The 12,184-nt window shown below is 56.0% G+C and overlaps 1 protein-coding gene across 1 annotated transcript in view; it reads left to right on the plus strand.

Moving 5' to 3' along the window:
- The first annotated feature begins 1,530 nt into the window (after positions 1 to 1,530).
- FMNL1 (formin-like 1) overlaps positions 1,531 to 12,184 on the plus strand; it is a 16,484-nt gene continuing 5,830 nt past the window's right edge. The window contains exons 1-13 of the mRNA XM_008579549.1: positions 1,531 to 1,608; positions 3,162 to 3,275; positions 4,104 to 4,177; positions 4,551 to 4,634; positions 4,939 to 5,067; positions 6,794 to 6,902; positions 7,498 to 7,574; positions 7,785 to 7,878; positions 8,779 to 8,853; positions 9,183 to 9,293; positions 10,861 to 11,010; positions 11,542 to 11,643; positions 11,789 to 12,182. Of these exons, the coding sequence (XP_008577771.1) occupies positions 1,531 to 1,608; positions 3,162 to 3,275; positions 4,104 to 4,177; positions 4,551 to 4,634; positions 4,939 to 5,067; positions 6,794 to 6,902; positions 7,498 to 7,574; positions 7,785 to 7,878; positions 8,779 to 8,853; positions 9,183 to 9,293; positions 10,861 to 11,010; positions 11,542 to 11,643; positions 11,789 to 12,182 (1,591 nt within the window). The remainder of the gene's footprint in view (positions 1,609 to 3,161; positions 3,276 to 4,103; positions 4,178 to 4,550; positions 4,635 to 4,938; positions 5,068 to 6,793; positions 6,903 to 7,497; positions 7,575 to 7,784; positions 7,879 to 8,778; positions 8,854 to 9,182; positions 9,294 to 10,860; positions 11,011 to 11,541; positions 11,644 to 11,788; positions 12,183 to 12,184) is intronic.

The raw sequence follows: 12,184 nt of genomic DNA on the forward strand, positions 1-12,184 counted from the left end.
CTCAATCCAGGCTCACTTTCGCAATGGGAGAGAGGGATGACGTACCCGCCTCCAGCCCGCAGGGTGGGGGTGGTTGTGGTAGAGATGCAGGGTGGAGGTGGGGGGTGGACGGGCAGTTTCACCTCCCAAGTGGGGCCCCAGCCGGAAAGCTTAGGCAATGGGGGCTGAGAGCACCCAGCTTCCGTTGTCTGGGGCTGACCCACAGCAGTGATTTTTGGGGTGAGATCTGGCCAGAGCCCCAGAACTAGGCCCAGCACTCCAGAGAGGAAGCTGGCTGAGTTGACTTGGGTGGGTGGGGCTCCCCGTCTCCTCCAGCTGTGGCCTCTCCTCAGAGCCACGTGACCGAGGGTATGTAGTCTGAACCACCAGAGCTGGTGACAAGAGCCCTCCACCTCTGGGCTGGGGCTCCCTGGGGGCTTCCACATCCCCAACAGAGACCCTGGCTATACTCAAAATTCCTTGAGAGCAAGAGCTGTGTTTTGGGGCCTGACACATAGTAGGCCCTCAATAAACCTGGGATTTATTGAATTGGGGTGAACTGGCCTTGTTTTATGGATCTATTAGAGAGACACACCAAGTCCTGGGGTCCAGGGAGCCCCTAGTGCTGGCAGCGTCTTGTTGACTCCACAGCCCTGGGCTGGGCCCTACACCTGTCCTGTGGTGACGGGATACCTTACTCTCTCATTCTGTGGCCAGGAGGAGGACCCAGGCAGAGCTCTGCTGACATTTCTTAGCTCCTGAGGGGAGTCCCAGCCTGGGCCACCAGCACCACAGTCCCAGCATACTACAGACCCAGTTCCTGTGGCTGAGTGACTTTCCCTCTCGAAATTCGCTGCTGCTGCAGCCATGATGCACCTTCTAGGGACTATTCCTGGCTGACATGGCTGACCTCAGCTCCCTTGGCCATTTCCTTCCTTCTTGAAGGGACCAGATGGGAGGGGGCTGGAGAGGGATGGCCAAGGAGGCTGTTGTCTGCCCTCTTTGCAAGAGGGTTTTTGGTGTTTGTAAGGCCCTGGTGCTCTGGGCCCAGCCTGTGCACACGTGGTATCTGGTGGCATGTGGGAATGGGGCACTGCCCACTGGTCACACGTGGTCACACCTGGAGTTGGCTCCCCACCCGAATTGTGGGGGAGATGATGCCTCCTAATCTCAGATGGAGAAACTAGAGCCCAGAGGTGTCTGAGGTCCCCAGGGAGTTAGGCTGAGACCCCACTTGCCTGCCTCCACGCCAGATGTGCCAGGGAGGCATTGTGGGGGGTGACAGAGCCCAGGCAGACTCAGATTCAAATCCTGCTGTCACTTTCTAGCTGTTAGACCCTGGTAAAGGTGCTCCACTTTTCTCGGCCTCGGTTTTCTCCTTGGATAATGCTACTTATCTTTTGGGGTGAGAGGATGAGAGTATTTATGTGTATGACACACCTACTAGGGAGCCTAGTGGATTCCCCAAAAACGTCCATTCCCCCCTCTTCCCTGATGTTGGGGCCCGAGGCTCAGGGGTCTTTACTTTGTCTTCCTCTTCCCCAGAACTGTATGAACTTGCCCCCTGACAAGATCCAACTGCTGAGCCAGTATGACAATGAGAAGAAGTGGGAGCTCATCTGTGACCAGGTGGGTTCCAGGATGGCTCAGCTGCCCCTTCCCTCCTGCCATTGGGGTGACCTGCCCTGACCAGGCTGGGGCTGGTAGGAGATGGGCCTCGCCATGCTGTCCAGGGGCCAGGACACTGCCCAGAGGCCAGTGCAGCATCTGGGGAGGATTTTGGGGGTGACTCTGGAATCCCCCTCTCTTGGACATGGGCCTCCCCAGAGACCTTGTGAGCCATGTGCCTTGTCTGCCCTCTGAAGAGCTGGCAGGGCTGTTCCAGAGGCACTGGCCAGCTGCTGAGCCTCCTGAGCAGCCTCTCTTGACCCTCCACCTCTGGGGTAGGGAGGGGATGACCCTGGGGATGGACATCTTCATCTGACCCCATGGGAAGTGGGGAGGAAGGGGCAGGAGTACCTGTCCTCCTTTTACCTTGGGACCAGTGGAGCTGCATCCACCAGCAGCTCCCCAAGGCCACCCAGTTCAGACACCCTGTCTGTGGCGCTCCATCCAGGCACCTGTGCTCCCAGCCTTCATGGCTCACTAGGCTGCCTGCACCCCTCAGGCTGCTAGGGCTGCCATCTGCGGCCGCGGGAGGACCCTCTCCTGGCACTGGGTCTCCCCAGTGCTGGGGTGGGGTAGGGCCTGGCTGCTGCAGTGATTCAGAGAAGGAGGGAGGTGGCAGCTGTCTGTAAGCCTGAGGCTGTGGAGGCTGGGGGTAGGGAGGTGGGGAGCCAGGAGCCTCCCCTGGGAGCCAGGCCTGGGCTTTTGCCTCCTGCTAATGGAAGGGGGTGGGATGAGCTGGCTGGGTGGAAGTCTGGGGGTAAGGGCTGGGCCATGGGAAGAGGGTGGGGAGCTGTTTCCAGAGGCTGTCGGGCTGTGGTAGGGGTCCCGGCTGCAGGGGCTCAGCCTAGCTCTCAGAGGTTGGGGGCTCAAAAGCCTGGGAAAAATGGAAGGTTGGGTGGGATTGCTGGGTGTATCTGAGGCATCTGGGTTGGGAAGGATGAGAGCCCCTCTGGGTAGGGGCGTCTGCTGTGGTCCCTGCCTCTTCGTGTGAGTGGCTGCCCGAGCCAGGGGTGGGGCAGGGGAGTTGGGAGTTGCTTGTTGAACACAGGAGAGGAGCACACTCTCACACAGAGGTGCCCGCAAACACGGTGAACAGGCCAGCCTGCCAGGAAGCTGGGCCGGCTTCACACGGGCCCCTCCAGAGTGTTTCTCCTGCACTCCCAGCTCTGGCCCAGGGAGGACAGGGGGCCGGGAGGGTGCCACCTACTGGCTGGACTGAGTTACCCCCAGGGCTAGGCCCATGGCAGGACTGACCCCTCCGTACTCCACCCCAAGGCTGGGCTAGGGCTGTGGCCTGTGAGGCCACGGTGGGAAGGGCAGGCTAGGACTGGGACTGGGGTCTTTTAAAGCGGCTTGGTGAACTATTTGGGTTTATGCTTTAGAATCTCTGAGGTGTCTTAAGACAGCCTGGGACCCCAGGTTAGAGCTGAGAATGGGACGTTGGGACGAGAGCTGGTCATTTGCTCTGGGGTAGCTCTGGCTGGTTCCCTGTACCCCCGATTCCATCTTCCTAGGAGCGGTTTCAAGTCAAGAACCCGCCTGCAGCCTACATCCAGAAGCTGAAGAGCTACCTGGATACTGGTGGGGTTAGCAGAAAGGTAGCAGCTGATTGGATGTCCAACCTGGGGGTATATGTCTCCCCTTTTTATTCTGTCCCTTTCCCCTTGCTCCTTCCAAGCTCTGGGTAGCTGGAGTAACGGTGTCTATAAAGTGGTCTGTGGGCTTGTGTGGGTGCATGTGTGTGTGTGCGTGTGTGCGTGTATGTGTTTGTAGGGTACTGAGAGTGCCCTTGGGATGCACTTTTACAGGTTCCTCTGTATTTCCCATGTGTGCTTACAGGCACACTTGTGGTGCGTACTTGCATTATGTGTGTACATGTGTGCACCCTGTGTGGCCATTCATAGATGTGTGTACTTTTGTGTCCATTGTGGATATGTGTGTATGTTTGTGTGTGCCCTTGAGTTCATGTATAAGAGAGAGAGTGTGTATATGTGTGTGTACACCACGTGTATGTGTATGGATGTGTGGGTGTCCTATGTCTGCGTACCCACGGTGCTTGTGTATGGGTGTGCACATGTGTGTGTGTACTCAAGATGTTCATGTTTGAATGTGTGTACCCTGCATGCCTGCGTATAGATGTGTGTGGGTGTACCTTGTGTGCCTGTGTATGGTATGTGTGTGCATCCTGCATCTTTGTGTGTGTGTGTGTGTGTGTGTGCCTTGTTTGCCTGTGGATTGGGGGGTGCACCCCCCACATGTCTGTATGGGGAGGACACATAGCCTGTGTGTGCTTGCTCTGCTGGGCAGGTGTGTGGAGGTGGTGGGGGTGGTGGAACGTGAAAGGCCATGCGTGCCAGTGGGGCATGGAGGGGCGCTGCTGGCTGCTGTCTCAGGACGTGGAGGGCCTGTGGAAGTCCAGGCTCCACCCACCAGACTCCCCTGTTCTCGGCCCCCAGTTTAAGAGGCGAGTCCAGGAGTCCACACAGGTGCTGCGGGAGCTGGAGACATCCCTGAGGACAAACCACATTGGGTGAGTGGGGGCTCAGGTCTTCCTCTCTGGGCCTAGGAAAGCTCTGCCTCCAGGCAGCTCTGGGGCTTCCCCTTGTGACTCCCTGTACCTCGGACATAGGGCTGTCCTTTGGCCCTCCTGGTGAGTGTGCAGGACAGCTTCCCCTCTTCCTCTCCTGCCCATCCTCTGGCCTGCACCTCGAGGTGTGGTTGGGCTGTGAGTCCTGCCTGGGTTTCCCAGCATCCCCTGGCACCACTGGGTCTTCTGAGGTCAGGGTGTGTTGGTGTCTTCTCTGGGAGAAGAACACCCCAGAGGCCTTTGATTTGCTGTTCTGTGCCCACTTGGGGCAGGTCCTCCTTCCTGGCTGGAGCTCAGGGAGTCCTGTGTCCTGCAGGTGGGTACAGGAGTTCCTCAACGAGGAGAACCGTGGCCTGGACGTGCTGCTTGAGTACCTGGCCTTTGCCCAGTGCTCTGTTGCGTAAGCCCCTCCCTGCCCCTCCTGCCACTCCTCAGAGCCTTGGTCCGTGCTTCCACACGCCTTGCCCACTCCTCTGGCCAGTTCTGAGCAGCGCAGCCTGAGCCCACCCTGAAACCCTGCACTTGGCCCCAAGTGATGCCCCTTTCCAAAAGCCTGCCCTGGACAGGGAGGGGCGTTCCATTCTCTCCCACTGTGCCCATCACAGTGCCAAGGATACAGCCTTCTCCCCTGGCCCCCTGGTCTCCCCTGCAGATCTGTCTCTCACTACATCTTCCCCCATCCTCCCACCCCATTGTTTCCCCAGGTATGACATGGAGAGTACAGACAATGGGGCCTCCAACTCGGAGAAGAGCAAGCCCCTGGAGCAGTCAGTGGAAGATCTCAGCAAGGGTCCACCCTCATCCGTTCCCAAAAGTCGTCACCTGACCATCAAGTATGGGGTCCTCATGGTGGGGTGGTGGTAGAATGGAGGATTCACCCCAACACTGCTGCATCTCGCCAGCCCACCCAGGGCCCTTGCAGTTGGTGGGAGGGGTAGCCAAGCATTGGGGACCAGAGTAAGGGCCTCAGACAGGGACTGGGACACCAATATATTAAGAAGCCTTCAGGGTGGTCACCGAGAGACTGGAACTCCAGTAGGTTTGGGATGAGGAGGGGGTATCTGGGTTGGTGGGACCCCTCTTGTACCCATCTAATCCCGTGTTTTCTCCTATGCGGCCTCCAGGTGTCCCCCTTCTCCCCGGTACGTAGCCACCTGGGAGCAGATGCATGCTTGGCTGACTCCCTGGGGTGGTGGTGGGGTTGGAAGAGGCATTTGACTGATGCCCCAGGTTCAGCTGCTGCAGATAGGTCCCCTATCCTAACATAGGGCAGCCTGCTGGGAGTCAGGGGGGGGGAAGGAGATGGCTTCGGAGCATTGGGTAGATCCCCAGACTCCCACTTTGGGTCTAGGGAGCCAACTACATATTAAACCCCAAACTCTTACAATGTGTTTCTTTGTTCATTCATTTATTTGTACACTCAACAAACATTTTTTAGCACTTACTATGTATTAGGTGTGTGGCAAGTGACCAGGAGACAGATCACCCTGTCCTCAGGGGCCTGCAGTCTAGTGGGGGACAATTCACTGTGACAGGCTGTCAGGGAGGTGTGACTGGGAAGTCTGAGAAGGAAGGTGGCCACTGCCTGGAGCACCAGGAAGGCTTCCCAGAAAATAGCTGTGTCTTACAGATGGACACAGTCTTGGCAGGCAGGGAAGGGCATTCCAGGCAGAAGGAACAGCATGAACACAGATTCAGGCATATTTGAGCAATGATGGGAAACGGTGATGTGGCAGGCCTCCCAGTGTTGCTGGAAATGTGGTAGATTTGTCAAGAGGACTGACACGTGGAAGTCACGGTTGGCACTTCTGCAACGATGAAAACATCACACATTTTTGGCAAAGAATAATTGAGCACACTCACGTAGCACTTACTACGTGCCAGGCTTTGTTCTCAGCTCACTTCATCGTCCCAACAACCCTGTCAGGAAGGTACTATTATTACCATTCCTATCTTACAAATGAGGCACAGGGATATTAAATAACTTGCCTAGGGAGTGGTGAGCTGGGATGCTCTTGTACCATGGCATGAATTCAGAATCTGCCTCTCAAGATGGAAGGTGAGCCTGAGTGGCTGTGAGTGCCACCTTGTGGAGAGCCTTTCTGTGGTGGTTTCTGAGCTTTGGCTGTCTTTTCCTTCCATGGGCTTTCCACCAGTCAGCCCTTTCAATGCCAAATCACTCCAAGGGTCTTTGCTTCCCTGACTCCTCTCCCCCTTGCCCTAGCATGCCAGACCCTGGGCCTAAGACTGAGGAATCCCCCTTGCCCTCAGCTGGCCCCTTTGGTTGGGTAGATGGGAAGCAGTTGCCAAGCTTCCAGATATGCCCCCTGGATTCCAGAGGCCATCTGACTGGCAGGGCGAACAGGAAGCTGGGGCTCGGTGCTCTGACCCCTGCGTCCCCCTTGCCCTCAGCTGGCCCCTTTGGTTGGGTAGATGGGAAGCAGTTGCCAAGCTTCCAGATATGCCCCCTGGACTCCAGAGGCCATCTGACTGGCAGGGCGAACAGGAAGCTGGGGCTCGGTGCTCTGACCCCTGCTACCTCCTCCTCACCCCGCCCAGGCTGACCCCGGCCCACAGCAGGAAGACCCTGCGGAATTCCCGCATCGTCAGCCAGAAGGACGACGTGCATGTCTGCATCATGTGCTTGCGCGCCATCATGAACTACCAGGTCGGCCGGTGGGCATGGGATGGGGAGCCAGGGAGCTGGGCCTGTCCTCGCTGGGGGCTGCTCAGGCTGCTGGGGTTCTGGGACCAACTGTCCCTCTGGAAACCCTGTGGATCTGTGCTGTTGGCTTGGGGTCCTTGAGACTGATGAGTCTTTGGGGGAAGCCCATATTTTTGCTGCCTCCTTGTCAGGTTCCCTGAGTACCCCTGGCCATGGCTGGGGACATGGATGGACCTCACATGGGGACTTGGGAACACTTACCAAAAAAGGGCTAGGCATTGAGGCTGATGGGGCGAACAGCCTCTGGGTTATTTTGTTTGGAGGACTGACTGGGGAAGCTGGGCCCTCCCTCACTGAACCAGCCTTTAAGGACTCACTGTGTCCATGGTGCCTGATACTGGCTTTCAAAAAGACAAAGGTATTTAAGAAGAGGGCTAGGGCCAGGCTTTGGCTGCCTCAGAAGAGGTTATGGTTGGATACGAAGAAGAACTTCCTAAGCTTGGCATGGCACTGGCTATGTTGGCAGCGCTGGGCAGGAGGATGCTGGCAGTCCTGGGGGCCTGCCTGGAGGTGCTGACCTCTTCTCCCATCTCCCTAGTCTGGCTTCAGCCTTGTCATGAACCACCCAGCCTGTGTTAATGAGATTGCTTTGAGCCTCAACAACAAGAACCCCAGGTGAGGTCCATGCCCTTAAACTTTTTCCACACCTAGACCTGTCTCCTACTTAACCCATTACCTACTCTGTCCCCAAATTCTCAGGACTACTGCCCAGGCTCATTCCACCCCCACCATCAGCTCACCTGTCTTCCCCCTAGCCGGGTCTATGTCCACCTTGCTGCAGGGGCTGCCTGTTCCCAAGCGACAACCTGCTCCTTCTCTTCCCAGAACCAAGGCTCTGGTGCTGGAGCTGCTGGCAGCTGTGTGCCTGGTGCGGGGAGGACACGACATCATCCTTGCGGCCTTCGACAACTTCAAGGAGGTACTGGAGCCCCCACCTGAACATGTACTTGCCCCTATGGTGTTGCTTGGAGTCCTGTTTCTGGCAGTTGTGGCCTCTGCTGGGGGCAGTTGGGGACATTGGGTGGGTATTTGGGGAACCCAGAAGACAGTCTGGGATGGGAAGTTCTGAAAGGAAGGTGCAGGGTCAGTTAGGGGCACTGCCTGGGGCAACAGGAACAACTATAGCGATCAGCTCCACCTCTGACTCTCAGCCTTGCCAGATCCACACTGGACTTGATCCATTCATTCTGGAGTTGCTGACTCTGTTTAACAGGCTTGCAAGAAGTCTGTGCAGGGGAATATGATGCCTACGGCAGGATACACTCATTCACTCCTTTAATGAATATTTATTGAATGCCTACTATGTGTCAGGAAGTGGGCACTTGGATATATCAGTGAATAAAAGAAACAAAGAAGGTAGGGGAAGACAGATAACAAGCAATATAATAAACAAGAAAATTACATAGTATATTAGAAAATGATCAACGTTATGGAAAAAAATGCAGGGACGCTGCAGGGGGTGGGGGATCTGGTTGCGGGGTGGTCAGGGAAGGCTTCATTGAGAAGGCGAGATTTGAGCAAAGCTGTGGGGGAAGTGAGGGGCTTGGCATGGTGGCTCTCCCGAGTAAGAGCATGCCAGGCAGTCAGCAAGTGCAAAGGCCCTGAGATGGATGTGCCAGGAGACCAGTGTGCCTGGAATGGAGTTAGGGGACGGCTGTGGGAGGGGTTGGAGAGGAAGTGGAGGTTTGCAGCAGAAGAGAGGCATGGCCCGACTTAGATTTAACTTGAGAGGAACCTGTGGAGGCACAAGGTGGCAGCTGGAAGATTGCTTAGGAGGTGCACCACTGGGGCCTTGGTGAGAGCCATTCCCTCTACCCAGGTATGTGGGGAGCAACACCGCTTTGAAAAGCTGATGGAATATTTCCGGAATGAGGACAGCAACATTGACTTCATGGTGAGTTTGGGGAGCTCAGCGGGCTGAAGCCTGGGCTGGGCCCTCTTGGGTGCAGGGAGCAGCTAGGGGCCTGGGTGTCCGGGCTCTGGATTCTGCCTCAGCAAAATGTTAGGATTGAGTGGTCAGTGGGGGAACAGTGGATGTTGGGAGCAGGGGATAAGCTGGACTGAGGGGACATGAAGGTGAAATGCAGGTCGGGACAAATCTGGGTTTGTAGAGTTGAGTGCACTGTGGAGAGGGAGGGATATTTGGGGGCTGGCGGGGGGTGGAAGGCACTAAGCACCCCCCCCCCAGAGGATCATAGATCCGCTCATGTCCCCGGCCCCCAGGTGGCCTGCATGCAATTCATCAACATCGTGGTACACTCCGTAGAGAACATGAACTTCCGTGTCTTCCTGCAATATGAGTTCACCCACCTGGGCCTGGACCTGTACTTAGAGGTGAGCCCTGCACTCCCTTAGGCTTAACCAATGTCCCACTGTAGAGTATGGCTAAGTGGTTAGCAACATGAGTGTTAGGGTCAGACAGACCTGGGTAACACCTAACATGAGTGTTAGGGTCGGGCAATCCTTCCTAACCGTGTGACCTTGGATAGATCTCTTCCTTTCTTTGAGTCTCAGTTTTCCCATTTGTCAAATAGGAGAAACATAGAGATAATAATGACTAAATGTGTAGATCAGTGCCTGGAGCATAATGGGTAACCAGTAAGAACTGTTGTTACAGGCACCAGAACAGGCTCAAGGTAGCCTTGGAGCTGGCTCTGAGCGCATCAACCTTAGGCAGGCTGTCTGACTCCAGCGCATGATGGGGCGTCCCAGAGATGTCGGGCGGAAGTAGGAGCTGGCTCATGCTGGATGGGTCCAGGTCGTGGGGAGGGTGGGCAGAGGAGCTTGGTGCTTGCTGGCCCCACCTGAGCAGAGAAGCTGCATCTTCTTTCTTGATTCCTTTGGGAGGTTTCCTAGAGGAGTGAGGCCTTTGGGATTGGATTTTTGAAAACCAGCATTAACAAAAGGTGAAGGCAGCCTAGGGTGGTATATCCGTACAGTGGAATATTATTTAGCCATAAAAAAGGAATTAAGTACTGATATGTGCTACAATATGGATGAGCCTTGAAAACATTATGCTAAGTGAAAGGAGCCAGACGCAAAAGTTCATATATTATGTGATTCCTTTATTCATTTATTTACTGTATGAATAAATTTATTTCTTTATTATATGAATAAAGGAATCATATATGATTTTTTTTTTTTTTTTAAAGATGACTGGTAGGGCCGGCCTTTTTTTTTTTTTTTGTCTTTTTTTTGTGTGTGTGACCGGTAAGGGGATTGCAACCCTTGTCACCCGCACCACGCTCAGCCTCCCAGTGCTGCACTCTCCCGAGTGAGCCACAGCCACGGGGCAGGCCCAGGGCCGGCCTTTTTTTAAAAAAAAAAAAAAGATGACTGGTAAGGGGATGTTAACCCTTGGCTTGGTTTTGTCAGCACCACGCTCTCCCAAGTGAGCTAACCGGCCATCACTATATAGGATCTGAACCCGCGGCCTTGGTGTTATCAGCACCGCACTCTCCCGAGTGAGCCATGGGCCGGCCCTTATGATTTCATATTCATATTCATATATGATTCCTTTATTCATATTCCTTTATTCATAGTCAGTGTCCAGAATGGGCAAATCCATACAAACAAAAAGACTAGTGGATGGGGGGGTAGGGGGTGGGGGGGGAGAGAGAACGGGGAGTGACTGCTAATGGGTGCAAGAGTTTCTTTTTGGGGTGATGATAATGTTCTGGAATTAGTAGCAGTGGTTATACAATTTTGTGAATACACTAAAAACTACTGAACTGTACACCTAAAACAGTGAATTTTATGGTATGTGAATTATACCGCAATTAAAAATAAAGAAAAAAAGCAGGCTAGGGCCTAGGTCCCTTCCCCTGGGATCCAGTGGTGGTGGGGGGTTGGAAAGACTCCCTACATTGGGCCTCACCCATTCCTTCCATCTGGGGGACAGAAACTTCGACTCACCGAGAGTGACAAGCTGCAGGTGCAGATTCAGGCCTATCTGGACAATGTGTTTGATGTGGGAGCGCTGCTGGAGGACACTGAGACCAAGAATGCTGTACTGGAGCACATGGAGGAGTTACAGGAGCAGGTGGCACTGGTGAGAGCTGGTCCTGAACCCCACCCAGAACTTAATAGGCCCACAAGACATGTCTGTCACAGGGCTCCATGCTGGCAGCGGGTACTGGGCTGCAGACACTGTTCTAGATGTGAACTGGAGGTGGCTGTCTGCCTGGCCCTTGAGTTTGACCTGAATCCAAATCCTGAATCTTCTGGGTGTCTTTCTCACTGAGCTTTCAGTGAGCTCCTACACTGCACTGGGCCCACGAGGAAGGCAGGTCCTTCCTCTTAAGATGCTCTGACCCCAGGCCCTGACTTGGGTGAACTGCCTGGGCTCCCTCCCAGCTCGGTCTCCTAATCTGCTCCCACCTCCCCCATCAGTGATGCCTTGGTTTCCCCTCCTCGTTTACTTGGGTTCCAGTGCCAGATTCAGCCCACCCTCGGCCCGCCGGGCTGAGCGGAGGTGGGAGCCTCCCCCAGTCCTCCAGGCAGGCATGCCTGATGCCGCCCCCTCACCGGCGGTGCCAGGGCCCGGCGGCGGTTGGTAGCTCACCACGTGCCGGTGTCACAGCTGACAGAGCGGCTTCGGGAGGCGGAGAACGAATCTATGGCCAAGATCGCCGAACTGGAAAAGCAGCTAAGCCAGGCTCGCAAAGAGCTGGAGATCCTGCGGGTGAGGCTGGGGCGTGGGCCGGGCCGGGCTCCCAAGAACAGGCCAGCTTCTAGGCTTGACATCTCTCTCCACCCCGGGAAGAGGAAGGGGGCTCTGTGCCAGGGAGCCTGCTGGTGGGCACTGACTCCTCCTCTGGGGCTCACAGGAGCGCTTCAGCGAATCGACCGCCATGGGCGCCTCCGGGCGTTCCCCCGAGCCTGACAAAGTGCCTGCCCCCGCCTCGGCGCGGCCCTCGGCCCTAGAGCTGAAGGTGGAGGAGCTGGAGGAAAAGGGGTTAATCCGTATCCTGCGGGGGCCCGGGGATGCTGTTTCCATCGAGATCCTCCCGGTCCCTGTGGCAACTCCGAGCGGCGGCGGTGATGCTCCGACTCCGACTCCGGGGGTGCCCACCAGCTCCCCTAGCCCAGGTGCGCAGGGCCCAGAGGGCGAGCCTGCGGGCATCGCCGGCGGGCGGGGAGCTAGAGAGGGAGGTCTGGATCGTGGGCGTGGCTCGGGTAGGAGCGGGCGGGTCGAAGAGGACCCAGTACGCATGCGCATGCGT

The sequence above is a fragment of the Galeopterus variegatus genome, unplaced genomic scaffold, assembly GCF_000696425.1.
Source record: "Galeopterus variegatus unplaced genomic scaffold, G_variegatus-3.0.2 Scaffold1910, whole genome shotgun sequence".
Lineage (NCBI taxonomy): Eukaryota > Metazoa > Chordata > Mammalia > Dermoptera > Cynocephalidae > Galeopterus > Galeopterus variegatus.